Below are 17,306 nucleotides of genomic sequence, written 5' to 3'. Positions count from 1 at the left end.
TTGAGGACACCGTGCTGTACCTCTGTGGCTGGATGCTGTCAGCCCAGGGCCCTGGATCCACTCACCAGAGGGTCACAGGAACATGCAGCCTGAAAAACAGGGCAGGGCAGGATTATGGCAGCACCAGTTTAGATTAGTTTAAATTACACAAGTGGAGATACAAACCGCACCCACTCCATCCTCACTTACAGGGAGTGACATGGAAAGTTCAGCAAACTGTCCAGGAAGAGCAGAGACGAGCACTTAACTGTCTCTAAGAAAATCACTTGTGCTGGTTTTAAGTTTGTAAGTCTCCAATTTGGACAAAAAGAAGTGGGGAAGACGGAGACAGCGTGAGGGGGAAAGTGAGTATGCAAGAGCGTAAGTGTGCAAGAGAACTGAAAACAAGGTTTTAGAGTAGATCAGGCTTTAGTTGACATATTTACTTATAAGAAGTTGTCATATTTTACATCAGAAACCAAGTACTTATTAACGAGACTTGACAGTAAAAATTCACAATTATGTCAAAATCTTAAAACTTCAATACTTATTCAATCTGAAAGTTTAAAAGCTCTTAATCTGTGAAGAATCAATTTCAATAGGACTTTAAAACATGCAGTTTCTACAGCTCTTGTATGTGACTAACTGATAAGCTAAGTTTAGAATCATGGTGTTTAGACTTCACAATGCATGAAACAGTCTGTTTATTCTTCACACGTCAATTTAATTTTCAAAGCCATTCATAAATGGTAAACTAAAGCAGCACATTTAAGGCAGCTTATATAGCAGACTGGTGTTTCTCTCGTGCTGTGCTCTGCTCCGTTAACCCAATCAGAGTGGTGCTGCAACATTCCCTTTTTCATGCAAGATTCCTAAAGTATGGATCACTTTCTTCCCATCTTCATCAGCTGCCCCTATCACAGAAGTCTAGTACTAGGCATCATGACATGCAGCCGGAAAACATCATATATACTTATAAATCTGCATACTAGCAGGGAAAAATGGAACAACTGTTTAAAGTAGTAGAATCAGGAAAAAGGAAAATGGATCTTTTCCCATTAAAAACCACATACAACTTTGCTGAGAGGGAAAAAATTTATTGGTTCTTTAGATTTCCAATGACTGGTTTTATTAGGATCAGCAAATTCATTCAAATATTACATACAAAGGATACCTTTTCTTCATTTGCAATGTTAAAACTAGCTTAACATTCAGTGGAAATGTAGAGAATAAAAGCAAAAAAAGGTCTTTAAATTATTAGTGGAAATACAAGATTTTTTTTCCCTATTTCAGCAAAACACTTGCAAATAACTGGGTTCTGTGTTCAGGACCCATCTTGCATGATGAGGACTTCTGCATACTCTCCGAAGGCACTTGAAGGAGGGACTGATTATCAGCTGGATAATACATTCGTTTTTAGTAAGTGCGATACTAGTATAAATTCAAACAGCCAGAAAGCATTAAGATGCAAAAACTTAGCTAGGCATGCTAACTGAAGGGCTGCAAAGCTGGAGTACAACAAATCCTTCATGTCGCTGCCACCATTACTCATCATCTCCACCACAGAGGAGCAGGAGTGCTTTCCTGTAGTCCCCAGACGTATCCTTCTGTTAATATAACAAACCAGTCACCGTGAGTCACAACCACAGAAATGCAAGGAAAAGCAGCTGCCAATGAAGACTAACGGATTACGCATTTGTCCCACCCACAGGAAATCCACTTGGATTACTCCTGGCTCAGGAATGATGCAAAAAAATTCTCCGCCTCTTCTGTTGGAGCTATATTTACACAGACAGACTTTCAGAGACAATAAAAGCTCCTGAAAGCTTCACTAGAACTGAGCTACCTATTGCACATTAAAAAGCATTCAACTGCAAACGAGAAAGTCCAAGAAAAGGAGAAGCCAGAAGCAGCACCAAAAGCAGAGAACTTTATGTTGTAACAGACAGATCATCAAGTAAGGAGTAATAACAAAGAAAGGTAAGAAAGCAGCATTTAAAATAAAATATACCCCAAAAAAATTACAAGGAAAAAAGGCATTTTGGTCTAACTTTGCAGCAAGCACACGACAATCCTGCAACCGCTGGCTCTGGATTTCCTGCTAGCTCTTTCCCTTCCTGCTCCTTCCCACCCACTCAAAGGAGATTATGATTCAGATAATGATTCCAGTGAAATTTCTTCCACCTTAAACAGTGCTAGAGGTTCCACACACCACAATCAGAGATTTCAGCTCTGACTCCATGGTAATACAGACTCCCAACCCCACTGCTATTTCTCTGGAGCCAGCACCCTCTCTAAAGCATTGAAAATCAGAAGGAACCCAGACAAGAAAAAGGAAATGAAGCAGCAACTAAAAATGGAAAAAAATGAGTAAGTGTAATTTCAGAAAACCACATCTGCTCTCCTAGCAAACACTGGAAAGAAACCTTCAGCTTTTCTTAGGAAACGTCTCCCACTTAAATGACACTACTTGGTACTTCATAAAACTGTAGATCAGCCACTGCTGCTCTCAGAGAACACTGTGATGTCCAGCCCTACACACACCCACCTCCCTCCCTTCCACAAAAACAAACGATGGAAACAATTGGGTCTTAAATACCCCTAATTTCCCTGACAACAAAATAGAAATTTTACCTGAATCATTTGATGCAACGATTTAGCAAAATTCTTTCTGAACTCTTGTCTAATATCCAACAGATCGATTTCACTTCTCGAAACCATGACTCTGATCAGGGTGTCATCATCAGTGCCAGCCCCCTACAAAGAGAAGTTTAAATATTACACTATGAGTTTGTCATGGACGGTTACTGTCATAGAACAACAAAAAAAACAAGCAAGTGGTGTCTCAAAACACTTGTGCTTTACATTTCTACTCTGCAACAGAGTATTTGGGACAGTATCACAAGGCATTCACGCTGCAATGCGAAGAACAGAGGACCAACCGTGTGAGGTGCTCTAAGCCCCAGGAGTTTGGCAAAGTGCCACACAGCCCTCTAATTTTGTGTTTCATCTTCACAGACCCCAACTGCCAATGCCCAGATAAATTTAAAATAATCCAGTCCCAAGATTACACAGTAGTATATCTGATTGCTACAATCAGAATCACATGCATATCACCATCTCAGTGAAGCCTCAGACTGCAGAAGTGCAGTCAGTTCTGGAAGGGGGCACATAAATCCTAACTAATGACTAAAACCAAGCATGTAACATTGTAGAGCAAGACACAGGCAGAGCAACCCATTCCACAAGTTAGCTGTGTGTTTATTATGAAGACAAACTTCATATCCCCTTTCCAACCACAGAACTCTTTTATTCATCTTCACTGCTTTAAATATTTTAAGTTTCTGCACTAGCATGCGGTGTCAGACTGACACACCGACCCCTCCTGCTCAGACAAGTCAGACTCCACACAAGCCGAAGCAATACACATTTTCACATGCTGACCTGCTAATGCACCTCAAGGAAGGACTTGGCAGAGCCCCCACGATCATCTTCAGCCTAATGTCCAGGGTCACTCAATCCTTCGACTGGCTGTAATATTCTTGGGTTACATCTAAAAATGCCCTAAAGCTGCTCAAAAGTTATGCCGTGAGTCCAGTTGTTTCTGAGTAGGATTTGACATTAAAATCTGCTAAAAGCCAGGCTCTGCCCCACCCTATCATGAAAGCAGACACATTGTAGAACTTTATCATGTCAAACTGCTAAACAACAAGAAAAAACTCTTCTGCCAAAGTTATAAATAATGTTTTTTTTCTTACAAAGAGAGGTTAATGATTTTATTTAAAAAAATTGGATCTCACCAACAGACTTGAGTCACGCTCTTCACAACAGAAATCAGAAAGTTTCTTAAATCCACAGAAAAAAAGTTTTCTACAGCATGCTTTAAAAAATAAAAATAAATAAGAAAAAAGTGGTCCTCCTCACATAGTTCAGCATGCTGGTAGCATGTTTTGGATTTTCCATCTGAACCGTTTTTTAAACAGATGCTTATTAAAGCAGTAAAGCAGCTTTTAAAAATTAAGCTACCGTTTCATCTCTTTTCATCAATTCTCATGCTGACACCTCATCAGCACAACCACCTGGTGACAAATACACTTCAGTGCTTTTTCAGGGGAAGGGAGGAATATATTCAGGGAAGGTGATAATTTGCTTGAAAACAAGACTACCTACCTCATCTTTCCTAGGGTTTTAATTACTATTAGTCACTGTGATTTAAAAATACGGATTTCCTGCTTATCTCTTCCTATTCAAGGGAAGGAAAGGACAACAGAAACACAGCTGTTCTGCTGATGGGGTTCCCCTCCAGAGTCTTTCATAGCTGTTTAGATATCTTTCCTTTTTTCTCTTAAAAGTTACTTTTCCTTCTCAAAATGGGATGAATCAGCCATTAAATTTGTGTTTCAAAGCTAACTGCACCTTCAGCCTGTAAATACTCTTTTCTAAAACAAAGAGCACTAAATCTACACAATCTGCAGTTCAGATTTTGGTCATCTTTACTCCCTAAACATATCCATCACCTTAAGGCACTGTAGTCCTTATCTAGCTGAAGGCATGCAATGGATCTAGCCAGACGTCTTCCGTTGTAAGAAGATCAAGTCCAAAAACAGCTGATGAGACTTATGTTTCCAGTCAAATACTTATGGTCTGATAAACTTACGATCAGCCCAAAGAAAGGCACATGAATTGTTTGCAGCCTGTTCCAGATCTGCATACCCCAAACCTTTTGCAGATGCTTAGTGATACAGTATCCTGTTGGCATTTGCAGTGAAAGAAGAAATGAAAAACAAGTGAAAGGGTGAGGAACAGTAGCCAGGGGAGAAGGAAAGTGACATGCGGAAAACATATACATACTTTCATGGAATAATATAGAGTCTCAGCAAAATAGGCAGGCACACTTCGGATGCATTTCACTGAAAAAAAGGCAAAGAATTACTGATTGCTATTCAACATGAGATAATCTTTCACTGGCAAGACAAGGTGCGTGCTTCTGCATCATTCTCTCCAATGCTGACAACTGAGCACACAGCCAGCTAGACTGTTCCTCTGCTACAACTCTCTGGGTTCTAGGAGTTAAAATGCTGTAACAGAAGAGACCTGACTAGCCAAGTTCTACTCCCAGTCACAAGTCTACTGTAGCATTGTCCAAAAATGAGATGCCAGGAATACAAAGGCAGAGCTCTGTCTCACTTTCTGGTGGCGGTGCACATCATGAACAGAATGCAGTCCCCACCACCACTCCCCGCCCCACTCCTTCCCACCATCCCACCCTTTCCCCCATCTGTTAAAAAAGAGTAGAGGCTTATTCTCTAAACACAAAAATTGGGTCTATTAAGATCCTGCTAAGAAGGAACCATGTTTTCATGCCACTTCTGTAACGGGTAGAATTCGAGGGATTAAAAGAGAGAAGGCCAGTTTGAGATTTATTAATTCTGTAATTACCAACTGCCAGAAGTAGCTTCTCCAAATCACCAGAGGTTTCACGGTCAATGGTCTCTTCAATTTGAAAGCCGGAAATAGTCATATATTTGTCAAATACTGGAAAACAGAAAGTGTGCTTAGTGTCACACGGATAGTCAGATTTTTTCCCCAGCATCTTTCTCAGTACAGGTTAATGACATCTGTATCTGATCATCCACTGTTCAAATGCTGTTGTCCACTCATTCTCCCCTCTGACCTATTTTAAATGTCTATTTCCTACTGGATTGTTATTATACAACACGTTCCTACACCTGGGGAGGAGTAACCCCACGCACCAGAACATGCTGGGGCCACGCAGCTGGAAAGCAGCTTTGCAGAAAAGGACCTGGAGGTCCTGAGGGACCAAGGACCAAGCTGAGCATGAGGCAGCAATAGGCCCTTGCTGCAAAGGCGGCTAATGGTATCCTGGAGTGCATTGGGAATAATATTGCCAGAAGGTTGCCAGCAGGTGATCCTTCCCCTCTGAGGGAAGATAGGAAGCTGTACGAAGTGATAAGCATTTTGTCGCAGAGCATAGCTATCATTAAGCTAAGATCTTGTCTGTGCTGAGCTACCCCACTCACTTAACTTCATGCAAGCTGTCCTACTGGCAGTCTGTGTTCATAAGTATCGGTAAGACAACTTTTCTTTGAAACATTACATTTCTATCATGCTAAGTACATGTTGGATGAATGTAAACAAACTTTAGGATTGCTTTAATGCCAGTAACACTAAAAATAAACAAATATTTAAAATCACAAATCAAATTAGCTTTGAAAATCCAACTAATCCAAAAGGTAAAGGAAGAACAAAGAGACTGGAGAACCAAAGCAAAATTTAGTGGTCCTTAATCCCAATGCCCTAAGCAGCTTAATAAAACAGACTTATAAATGGATGAGGAACAGGAAAAATATTATTGCCTCTTTATTAACAGCTAATAGAATATGCACCTATAAAGGGGTTGATCTTTTCAGGGCTGATCTCCATCAGATTGTGGTGACTCATAACAGGCTCTCAGAATCACTTTATTGCCATGACTTCTTCCAAAAGGAAAAAAAAATAAATACGCATCCAGAAAGAAGTACTCCAGCTGTTCCTCAGATCTACTGCACCACTCCAAGCAGCAGATCACCTCTTGCTGTGGAAGAAGTGAATTATAGGAAACAAAAATAAAGTAGAGGGAAGAAGTGAATAAAGGTTACCGGACTTGACAAATGCAGTACCAGAAATGGTTCTTCTACCATTTCTACCACCACCTGGGTAACACCAGGACTTCAGGCAGAAGTTTTCAGTCATACACGGACCATATTACCTACCCCTCCTTAGGTGGGAAACGCTTCGGGTTCCCAAGATGGTAATGAACTTCTCTTCATCTGTTCCCCATTTCAGCTCCCCAGCTCTAAACAAGACCTGTTGTAAATTGAAGAGATTAAAACAACAGCATTTGTGATATGGTTGCACATCCTGTTAAAAAGTTCCATTCATCTTACTCTAAGGAAAATTATTAACAAGCTATAGCTGGAGGAAAAAAAAAGATGTAAAATTGCCAAATACTAAACTGACTTTAGAAAGGAATAAATGATAAAGCCTGAAATTGACTGCAAAAGCATTTACATAAATAATACTGCTTAAGGCACTAACTGACTGGGTACGTAGTCCCTTTCATAAGCCTCAAGTTTTCTGAAACTCATAATCCAAGAAATAAAATCCATTCCTAATACTGCTTTTTTTTCCCTTCCCCTATTTTAAATCAAACTGGCAAAACTTTATTACATTATGACTCATCTCAATGGAAGAACCCTGCTAACTCGGCCCAGGAGGAAGTTTTCCAAAAAAGAGGGGCAAAAGGATTTTAAAGCCCTCAGAAACATGATTTGTCAGATGCTAAATTCTTAACCAATGTAAAACTAGACCATTAACAGATTTTAATCATTTTAGAGTACAGTGATTGCTCCTCAGGTTAGTCTGAAGGCTACTACCAAACTTTAGGAAAGTGAAATGCTTCCAAAAACTCGTGTAAACAACAGAGGGAAAAAAAAAAGATGAAACTCAGAATCCTTTCTCCAAATTGCGTGCTAAACATCACACAATGTAAGGAGAAAGGTTTTTGATATTAGAGCATACAGCTTCTTTTCTCCCTCCTCAGTGAATAGAAGGCAGGCAAACAAGTTACCACCTGTACTAAGACAATCAAATATTTCCTAGAAAAACCCATTCAACCAAATCTCCTGCATAGCAATGCTGTTGGCCAACTGTTTGTCCGTACTGTAAAACTTGATTGCAAAGCTACCAATTTTCTATTTATGTTTGTCCCACAATCCTATATAAAGTGCATTTGTGACTGCTGATTTATTAATGACACAGAGCACAAAAGGGGGGAAAAAAGGCCATTAAAGCATTGCAAGGATATTTAGTTTAAAATATATGCTAAGCTCTTCAAATGAATACCAGCACTCTCCATCCATGTCCCACCACAGCATTTAGAGACTCCAGGAATGCATTTCTTTGGAGATACCTGAAGCTGTGAATGGCATTTTATGTAAGCTCTAACTGTTACTAACAACTAGGCTGCATTTTCCCACCTTATATTCCCATGGACTAAAGGCACTGTTACAAACGTTCAGTTTTAGAAATAACGTCTTTAAACTAAAGCATGATCATCTAGCCTGATCTTAGAGTTTCTTAATGGCAAGTAACAGATCTCCATACATTCTCCCACCATCATGTATAAATAAAAGAAGTTCTTCCCCTAAATTGAATCACCAATGTGGTGTAGTAGCTGTCTTAAGCAGTGTTCTGAATAACAGTTCAAGCAAGTGTTAAAAATAGGGCAGTGTCTTACAAGCAGGGACATGTCCGTTCACTTACGAAGAAACTGGAAACAAGCGTTAAGCCAGGTGCTATTCATATTGATCTCATTGTCAGGAACAAAGTTGATAATTATAAAAATAGCTAAACTGCATTAAACTTTCACTGGCCTTGCTACTACGTAATACCTAAAATGTACTTCAACTGTATAACTTAAAAAAGTGATATTCACAAAACATCTTGCAAGAAGTTACACTTCCCCCTTTAAGTTTTCTCAGAAAAATCTTACAAGTTCCCTACACATCCATACCACCTCAAATGCCTTTTCCCCAACCACTTTGAATTAACTTGTATGTTTAGTGATCAAAGACAATAAATAAATAAATAAATAATCACTACTGAGTAAAAAGGTTGCCACCATACCCTTCCCAAAACATCGCAGTAATCAAGGCAAACATCTGGAAGCGAAAAAGTCTTGCATTTTTACAGTCAGCTGCCTCAAATCAGATCACCTGCACCTGGCAATAATCATTAGAAAATGCTCTGAATCTATTCCAGCTATGTTAAGAGTATCTTTGCATAAAACAGCTACGAGAAATGTGACAAAACACTTCTCTGTATGGGTCCCAGCTCAAGCCAAACGTACGTAACAAACCAGAGAGACCATTTAGAAAACTACTTTTCTACATTTAGGTATGGTGTCTCCTTAATCTCCAGGCTCCAGTTTTCACAGTATGAGTTTTAATAGAAGGAGAACGATGCTTTCTGAATTTACATAACAAAGGATTGGCAAAATATATCTTATTGGCACAGGTCTCTCTCTCCGTCTTGCCCTGCTATCACGAGAATGTTTTATTGATCTGGTATCCTGTTTTTCCTCCTTGTCACCTTGAACAATTCATACATTTTCTTTCATCTTGACTGACAATTTACGAGAGAAAATCTCTAACCCAGAGCTATCTGAAACAACTGAGAAGAAACATCCATTAGTTCTGTAATTGAATCTCTGAAATATTGACCACAACTACAACAACAAAGCCTACAGAATCCTGCAAAAGACTTCATCACAGATACAAGTTTATTGCTGGTACTTCTCTTCCTGTGTACAACATAGGTTTAGAGATCAGTGACAAAGTCATGGAAAATACAAATGGCAATGGGTGGGTCCCTAGAAACTCCACAGAGGACAGTTCTTGGATTGTCAATTTGTTACAGTAGCACAAAGTATTTGGAATATTTTCTTTTTAATATTTCACCCTCTCTGGATGTATCCCTTACTGAATAGCATTAATATTTCTCTGTGACACGTGTATGACACAAGATACATTTACATTAGGATTGAATTTAGAGAGAAGCCCAAATCAGATGTTAAACAATGAACTAGTAACACACTGCTGAGTTTTTCAGCAGTCAAGGCCTCAGCATCGGACAGCCTCAACAATCACAACCCTCTCTTCTTATGACCTAGTCACTGTTCTGTTCAGGCACCTCAACAAGTAATAAATAAAACAAGACGTGGTTTACACTGAAACACAGAAGTGCCAGAAGTCTTGATCCCAACATTTCACCTTTTGTCACTTCTTTTGTTCAAAACATATAAAAGTGTAGCAAAATGTATTAAAAAAAATAAACGCACACAAAATCATAAAAATTCTCTCTCACATGTGAACTATATTTACGCATGTTCTTTTTGAGGTAACTTGTAGAAATACCATCTCCCCACCCCAAAAAAAAAAAAATCATTCACCCACCTGAGCATCCTGCTCAACAAGACCCTCATCAACTCTGCCATCAGGATCTCTATTTGCCTAAAAACAAGTACAAAAAATTGTTAAGCTGACAGGTGAATAAAATAAACCCTACCTAATATATTGAGATTGTAAAATTCGCTGTGAGAAGTCAAACCCTAACGCACCTTATCCAAAAACAGCCCCACTTTTCATTTCTGCTTGGATGTGTCTTTATGAAACAAACTTTGTTTTATTACCTTCAAAAACCTATGCAGCAGGCATTCTGCTATACCCAGAAGTATCATAGAAGCTTTTCAAGCCAGAGCTGTGGAAATGGCTCATTACAGAGCTCAAGATCATAAGTTCAGGGAGAGTTATTCAGTTTCTGAACCAATCTTGCCTATCACCAAGTCTATCTAGAAACCCTAGTCAGTAAGCAGAAAGTAACAAGAGTACATCAGACATCAAAAAGAAGAGAAAATCATACACACACGTAGGCATACAAAGAGATACTGACCTGCAGAAGGACCACCAGCATTCTCTGAAAATAGCCTGATGTTTCTCCTGTGATCTTATCCTCCAAGTTAGCCTCATATTCTGCAAAAGAACAACACCCATTCACCACCTTACAGACTTCCTCACTATTTTGATGAGAAAACAGGGAAAAGCAGAAAGTGGATTTGACTCACAGCTTGTGGAATCGTTTGTCAGAAACAGTTTTAACAATTGGACATATTCTGCCTTCCCTTACAACCTAATATTATTCTAAAAGAGATGGAAAGGTACCATCTCACACCCAGTTTCAGGCACAGATTACTTAAAATATTTTGAAATACAGAATGACATACACTGGTTCAGCTCTTTAAGGAACTAAAGAGCATATAGATCTGGAGTTATACAGAAATACGGCAGTCTCACAACTGTCTAACAGAAAGCAGCTTATAAAAGTCTTGCTCAAAAAAATTTTGTCCTTGGGAACTCTGTTTTGTCTTGAACTTTATTAATATATGAGAATTTCTTGTGTGGGAGGAATCTGCATAGATACGAAAGTGTTGAATTAAATATTGCCTTAAAAAAGTAACCCATGCATTCACAGGGTGAGAGCATGTACTCCTGTGGACAATCAAAAAAACGCAATACATTTGAACAAAGCGAAAAGCAAAAAAATAAAATAAAAAAATCCTGTTTCTTTACTGGACACCAGTTTTTAAAAACCCTCTTTTATTCAAAAGAAAGAAAAAAATTGGTGGAATAAAGAAATACATTTGAATGAATTCTAACTATGAAGCACAAAAAGACCAAACACTGCATATCCCAGTCATAGCCCCAAAATAAAAAGGATTTTAGCTTGCAATCCATACCCTAATTTCTTGCAATACAAAGTTTCCAACTCAGCAGAACAAAATCTCACTTGTTAGATACATGCCTCAGTTCACAGATAGGTCTTTTTTTAAATGTGTTAAAATCATCTTGAAAGAACTGAAAGGAGAACTCAGAACTTAATTTTATACTGAACTTTACCTTGCAGATAAACCTGTTTAATATTCCGCACTTCAGCAGGTGTTCTGGAGGCAAGAATTTCAGTCAACACTTTCTCATTGGTTCCTGCTCCCTACAAGGGTGCAAGAAGAAATCAGCTGACTGAGTAACAGAAGGAAAACAAGTATTCCCTTTGACAACCAAAGGCAAGCATCACCTCATACATCTGGATCAAAGAAAGAAAAAATATTTTCTGGTAATATCTAGTCTAGCCTGGGAGGCTTTGAAAGATAAATTTCTTTCCATTCTGGCATGATTGTTTTCAAAATCAACCCAACACTTAAAAGAAGCTCACTGCTGCAGGACTCAGATGAGCCTCTCCACAGTCAAGTACACCCAGATATACCTCCGTTCTTCACTGTTACAGTCGATGATGTGACAGTAACTGAATGAATAGTTTCCATCTCGGCTCTAGTTCACACACTGCCCTTCACTGATTAGCACACAGATGGACAGTCACCCAGCATCCCTTCCATTGTAAGCAAACACATTTTACAATAGAATTGCTAACCCAGGCCCCCAAATAGTTGCTGCACTCTAATTATACGTAGCCAAAACAGGCACTCTTTGCTTTCACAAGGATAAAATTTACAAAAGCCAAGGCAATATCTTCTTGCCACATATCTGAGTCTACTTTGCCTATAAGAATAAGCCATTGCTGGTTACACTCCAAAGGGAGCCCTCACTCTGTGTATTTTTTATTATTTTTTGCTGTGGTGTGTTATTTCCAACCTAGACAATTCTGTGATTTACAGTTCTTCCTATAGAGAAAACTTCTTATAGGGAAAAAAATCAATATACTGTGTACAAAGATATTCAAAATATAAATCTAACAAGATACATGTAAACATTTTCAAAATACAGATTGTTTTAAGAATATGCCTACTCAACAAGTAAGGCAAGCACTATTACATTAGTCCTCTAAGGAGCCTTGTAGCAGCAGCAGTAGGTAACTCAATCTTCAGCACAGACAATGCCCTTAGCTGAGTTGTCATCCTGCAGTGAAGTTCCTGCTGCCACATCTTCTTTAGTGCTCTTATCCACTTTAGCTGAATTGCAGCTAGTGTCAACATTTCGTCCTGTGCAGAGACATTCACTGAGATCCTATGATCCTGTGTTTAATACCATTTGTTGTAACTAACAAGAACAAAAACGCTCTTGTTCCATTATCTCTGTTTTCCTCCTGTACCAACTGTTCTGTCATTTCCCTGTCAGTCTTTGACCCTTAAGTCAACACAAGAAGCTTGGGAATACTTTCATTCCTTTCAGTCAGCAAGGTTTTTATCAGTTTATTTGTCAGGTGCCATGTTCCCTTCCCCCAGTGCACATAAAGACATTACAAAAATTTCCAGGATTACAGTTTCTGTTGTCTGAGACACTATTTGCTGGGTCATGGGTTCATAATCACTAGCTTGCACAGCTGACTACATATTAACCAGCTGCTCATCAAGGATTTGGGGAGTGCTAGCATCACCCAACCAAGCACTAGCTGACACCAGTCAACTTCAATGTCATCTACTTTAATCAACAGGTTTCTGCAGACAACACAGGGACATCCAATTCCTGAATTTCCACAGCCTGGGGATATCAAACAGGTGCGATCAAGGGGGACAAAATAGGAACACATGAAAAAACACAGTAAGATACAAGAAAAAACACACTAAGATATCTGAACATACAGACTGCAAATTGTTTTTTTTTTACCTAGCCTTCCCAGAAAGGTAATAAATGCACTCACCAAAGAGAGAAATGTTAAAAAAAAAAAAAAGTACCACTGACAGGATTTGTCAACTCTTGTCTCTGTATTACTGGAGGGAGCTTTTAGAACACATTCTACACAGATAACATCCCCTAATAATTTTGGTGCTCGATGTGAGTTTACACAGGCATGCTAGCCCACCAATTTTGGAGTTGGACTGTTTTCATCAGGTGCTAAAAGCTCTCATGCTTAAATAACAGTCAACAAGAGACAACCAAAAGCCACCACATTAATGAAATGCTATGAACTAATTTGCAGACCATGCAGACAGCTGTACAGCTACAAATCCTAGATTGCTCACAGCAGAAAAACTAGCATTCACTGGACTTCAGCAGCAAAAAAGAATTTAAAAACACCACTGATCTGCTTGTTAAACCTAAATCAGAACAAGTCTTATGCTATGCAAATTTTAATTGAAACAATTGCATTAGTGATATTAGCAGGTGTTAGTATAACATTACTAATTAAAAGCCAACTTTATCATCATTTCCCTTACTAACTGAATGTTCATTCCTATACACAACAAAAGAGCAACAAACACTGTATATGATATACTCAATCTCTTCTTTCATTCTCCTTACCTTGATTGCATGCTTCAGTGCATGAGCATCAAAAATATACGTTGGTCTCATCAAAGATACCATCAGTGTTTCAAACTTGCCAGTGAGTTCTGATTTCAGGTCATCTACAAGATCCTAATGCGGAACAAACAGTACTGTAATGAATTCTGTAAAGAAAATTCTCTTCCTGCTATCACTTTACACGGCAGACTTTGAGCCAAAGTATTTGATAACTCCTTCCATACTGAGGATGAGGTCAGTATCAGTACTAGAAGCATACTAATAGGAAGCTATATAAGCTTTTGCACAAAAACCTATGGTGTATTTTAATAATGTGCAGAAAAAAAGCCACTTCTTCATGACAATCTAAATGGAATATTCCAACCTAGCCTGACTTAAGGATTTCCCATTTTTAAAAAGGGAAAAAAAGGAAGACCCAGGGAACTACAGACCAGTCAATCTCACCTCTGTGCCTGGGGAGATCACGGAGCAGATCCTCCTGGAAACTACGCTATGGCACATAGAAAATAAGGAGGTGACTGGAGACAGCCAGCATGGCTTCACTAAGGGCAGATGGTGCCTGACAAAGCTGGTGGCCTTCTACAATGGGGTTACAGCACTGGTGGACAGAGGAAGAGCTACTGACATCATCTACCCGGACTTGTGCAAAGCATTTGACACTGTCCCCCATGATGTCCTTGTCTCCAAATTGGAGAGATGTGGATTTGACAGATGGACCACTCAATGGGGTTGGATCGTTGCACTCAAGGAGTTGTGGTCAGCGGCTCAGTGTCCAGGCGGATCAGTGATGAGTGGTGCTCCTCAGGGGGACAGTATTGGGACCGGCGCAGTTTAATACTTTTGTCAGTGACATGGACAGTGGGATTGAGTGCACCCTCAGCAAGTTTGCCGATGACACCAAGCTGTGTCATGTGGTTGACACACACGAGGACGGGGATGCCATCCAGAGGGACCTGGGCAGGCCTGAGAGGTGCGCCTGTGTGAACCTCATGAGGTTCAACAACACCAAGGGCAACGTCCTGTACCTGGGCCAGGGCAATTCCAAACACAAATACAGGCTGGGCAGAGAATGGATTGAGAGCAGCCGTGAGGAGAAGGACATGGGGGCACTGATTGAACGAGAAGCTTGACACGAGCCAGCAACGTGCACTTGCAGCCCTGAAAGCCAACTACGTCCTGGGCTGCATCAAAAGCAGCAGGAAAAGGGAGGTGATTCTCCCCCTCTGCTCTGCTCTCGTGAGACCTGGACCCAGAATCCTGCACCCAGTTCTGGGGCCCCCAGCACAAGAAGGATGTTGATTGTGGGAGAGAGTCCAGAGGAGGGCCACAAGGATGATCAGAGGGCTGGAGCACTTCTCCTCTGAAAACGGGCTGTGGGAGTTGGCATTGTTCAGCTTGGATGATCAGCTGTGGATGCCCCACCCCTGGAGGTATTTAAGGCCAGCCTGGATGGGGCTTTGAGCAGCCTGGTCTAGTGGAAGGTGTCCCTGCCCATGGCAGGGGGGTTGGAATTAGATGACCTTTAAGGTCCCTTCCAACCCAAACCGTTCTATCATTCTATAGGGAGATGGGGGAGACAGTAACTGAACTATATTTTCTTCCAAGGAATCTTTTACAGAGAGCACGATGAATCCACCTCATGGTTTTAACTAATCATCATAGGCCAAATTCAGCTCATTTCTAGAGTTTTTTGTTCGTTTGTTTTTTCTCACCCTGCCAAATAGTGTTTTAAAGGCAGATGCAATTTCTTGACGCTGAGCATTATTTCTGCTGGTAAGGATCTTCAGAATAGTGTCCTCATCAGTCCCTGAGGTTAGAAAGAAAGAACAACAACAGTTACAAGCACATTCTAAAAACAACAGTAACAAAAACCAGCAGTAACACAAACTAAAAAGACAAAAAAAGACACTTTGAAAATAAAAATCTACTGATAAACAGCAAAATCCTTTAAATAACAAATGTCCACAGATCAAGCTGAGCCACCAGGTCTGGTGTTCTGCTGTAGCAAGAACATGACAGGAGAATACGCATTATTCTCCATCAGTGCCCTGTTCCAGGACACTGCCCCCAGCACCCTAGCCATCAGGTATAAAACAGTTAGTCACAATCTTTATTCTATAAACAGGCCTGCTTCAGGCTCCCCAAGAGATATACTTCAGAATAAATGCTCTGTCAACTCCCAGAAAACCACAGTCCAGTAACCCACAAGAAAACCACCCCAGAGTAGGGAAGTGTGGAGCTATTATTGGTTTTACATGCAGTAGTTTACAAATTTATCCTCACAACATAGCACCTTGCTAGCTCTATTGAATTTGTCCATAGACCTGAGGTTTACTGTATTCCGTTTTTCCTTCCCCTCTGCTTCTTCCCACAGGCAGCTTCAAAGAAAGTATCAAATTAGAATTTATTCTCACAGAAAAATTTTGGGGTAGAAAGCTACAGCATGAGCTTACAGGTCACTTGTTAGGCTACATTCCTCCTGAGTGCTCGTATTCTTTGGTCACAATAACTGCCCCGTGTTTAGCCACTTTCAGACAGAGAGAGCTGTCACCCCTTTTCCAAGCACAGAGCTTCCGCTATTCTGTGATAATTCCCCACAGTTGTTCCCTTAAAATTCATAGTCTATCTTACTGCACAATAAAACCGCATGTGCAGAGAAGCCTGTGGAGCATCAAATTTTAAATGGGCGATGTCCAAACCATCATTTTTAACTTGTGCTAATCTAAAAATCAACACCCTTGAGAGACACACAGTCAGAACTAGGACATGCCCAGACTCCTGTAGTCCCGGGGCTGTCATTCCATAGCATGTGGACACATGCCCTATCCTCATCTGCTAACATAAAAAATGAGTTCAGAAAGGATGTTTTCAAAGCAGGAGTGAGAGCTCTTTCTTCTTCATAAAATAAATTGTTCTTACCCATTCCCTTCATGGCCTTACGAAGGGCTTCTGCATCAGCTCTGGCATCAAAAGGAGAGAACGCTGTCACGGTGCCTCTTGTGGACTAGAGGGAAGAAAAAAAAAAGGTGGGAAAAGGGGAAAAAAAAACATGAAATAGAACATGAAATAGAAGATAACAGCATCTTTCAGTTCTCCATACATGAGCTCAGGCTAGATTTGAATCCAAGATCCAAAAACCAATAACATTTTTTATGCAATTGTCTGTCTAAATAGCAGTTTGTGGGTATTTAAACACAGCTCTACTAGAAAGATTCGGCAGTAGACCAGCTAAGTTCAGGTTTATTTACATAAAGGTAGTTTGCAGGATTGGTTCTCACAAAACTGGAGCATGAATGCAGGAAAATGACTAAGAAATTATCATTTCCTGGAATCATTTGGGAAATTAACTGCACAAATCACGTAGGCCAGATAAGCCATACAAGGACCCAAGACACATTGGGAAATAAGAACTTCCTTCCCTCAAGGAAAGCCTGATGGAGGTTTCAGCCAGTA

At 40.0% G+C, this 17,306-nt stretch overlaps 1 protein-coding gene across 3 annotated transcripts in view; it reads right to left on the bottom strand.

Annotated features, from left to right (window-relative positions):
* Positions 1 to 1,060: 1,060 nt before the first annotated feature.
* Positions 1,061 to 17,306, bottom strand: part of ANXA5 (annexin A5) — a 21,195-nt gene continuing 4,949 nt past the window's right edge. For 2 of the 3 annotated variants that reach the window (XM_083835124.1, XM_083835123.1), the window contains exons 2-12: positions 16,773 to 16,857; positions 15,566 to 15,660; positions 13,854 to 13,967; positions 11,496 to 11,586; positions 10,492 to 10,571; positions 9,996 to 10,052; positions 6,753 to 6,846; positions 5,419 to 5,514; positions 4,831 to 4,889; positions 2,614 to 2,736; positions 1,061 to 1,586 (exon numbers count right to left, since the gene is read on the bottom strand). In XM_083835124.1, the coding sequence (XP_083691250.1) occupies positions 1,524 to 1,586; positions 2,614 to 2,736; positions 4,831 to 4,889; positions 5,419 to 5,514; positions 6,753 to 6,846; positions 9,996 to 10,052; positions 10,492 to 10,571; positions 11,496 to 11,586; positions 13,854 to 13,967; positions 15,566 to 15,660; positions 16,773 to 16,857 (957 nt within the window). In that variant the 3' untranslated portion in view covers positions 1,061 to 1,523. Of the gene's footprint in view, positions 1,587 to 2,613; positions 2,737 to 3,423; positions 4,890 to 5,418; positions 5,515 to 6,752; positions 6,847 to 9,995; positions 10,053 to 10,491; positions 10,572 to 11,495; positions 11,587 to 13,853; positions 13,968 to 15,565; positions 15,661 to 16,772; positions 16,858 to 17,306 lie in introns of all 3 variants that reach the window. The other variant, XR_014584018.1, reaches the window with a different exon arrangement.

The sequence above is a fragment of the Anser anser genome (assembly GCF_964211835.1).
Source record: "Anser anser genome assembly, chromosome: 4".
Lineage (NCBI taxonomy): Eukaryota > Metazoa > Chordata > Aves > Anseriformes > Anatidae > Anser > Anser anser.
The sequence above is the reverse complement of the archived record's forward strand: the minus strand, read 5'-3'. Positions and strand labels throughout refer to the sequence as shown.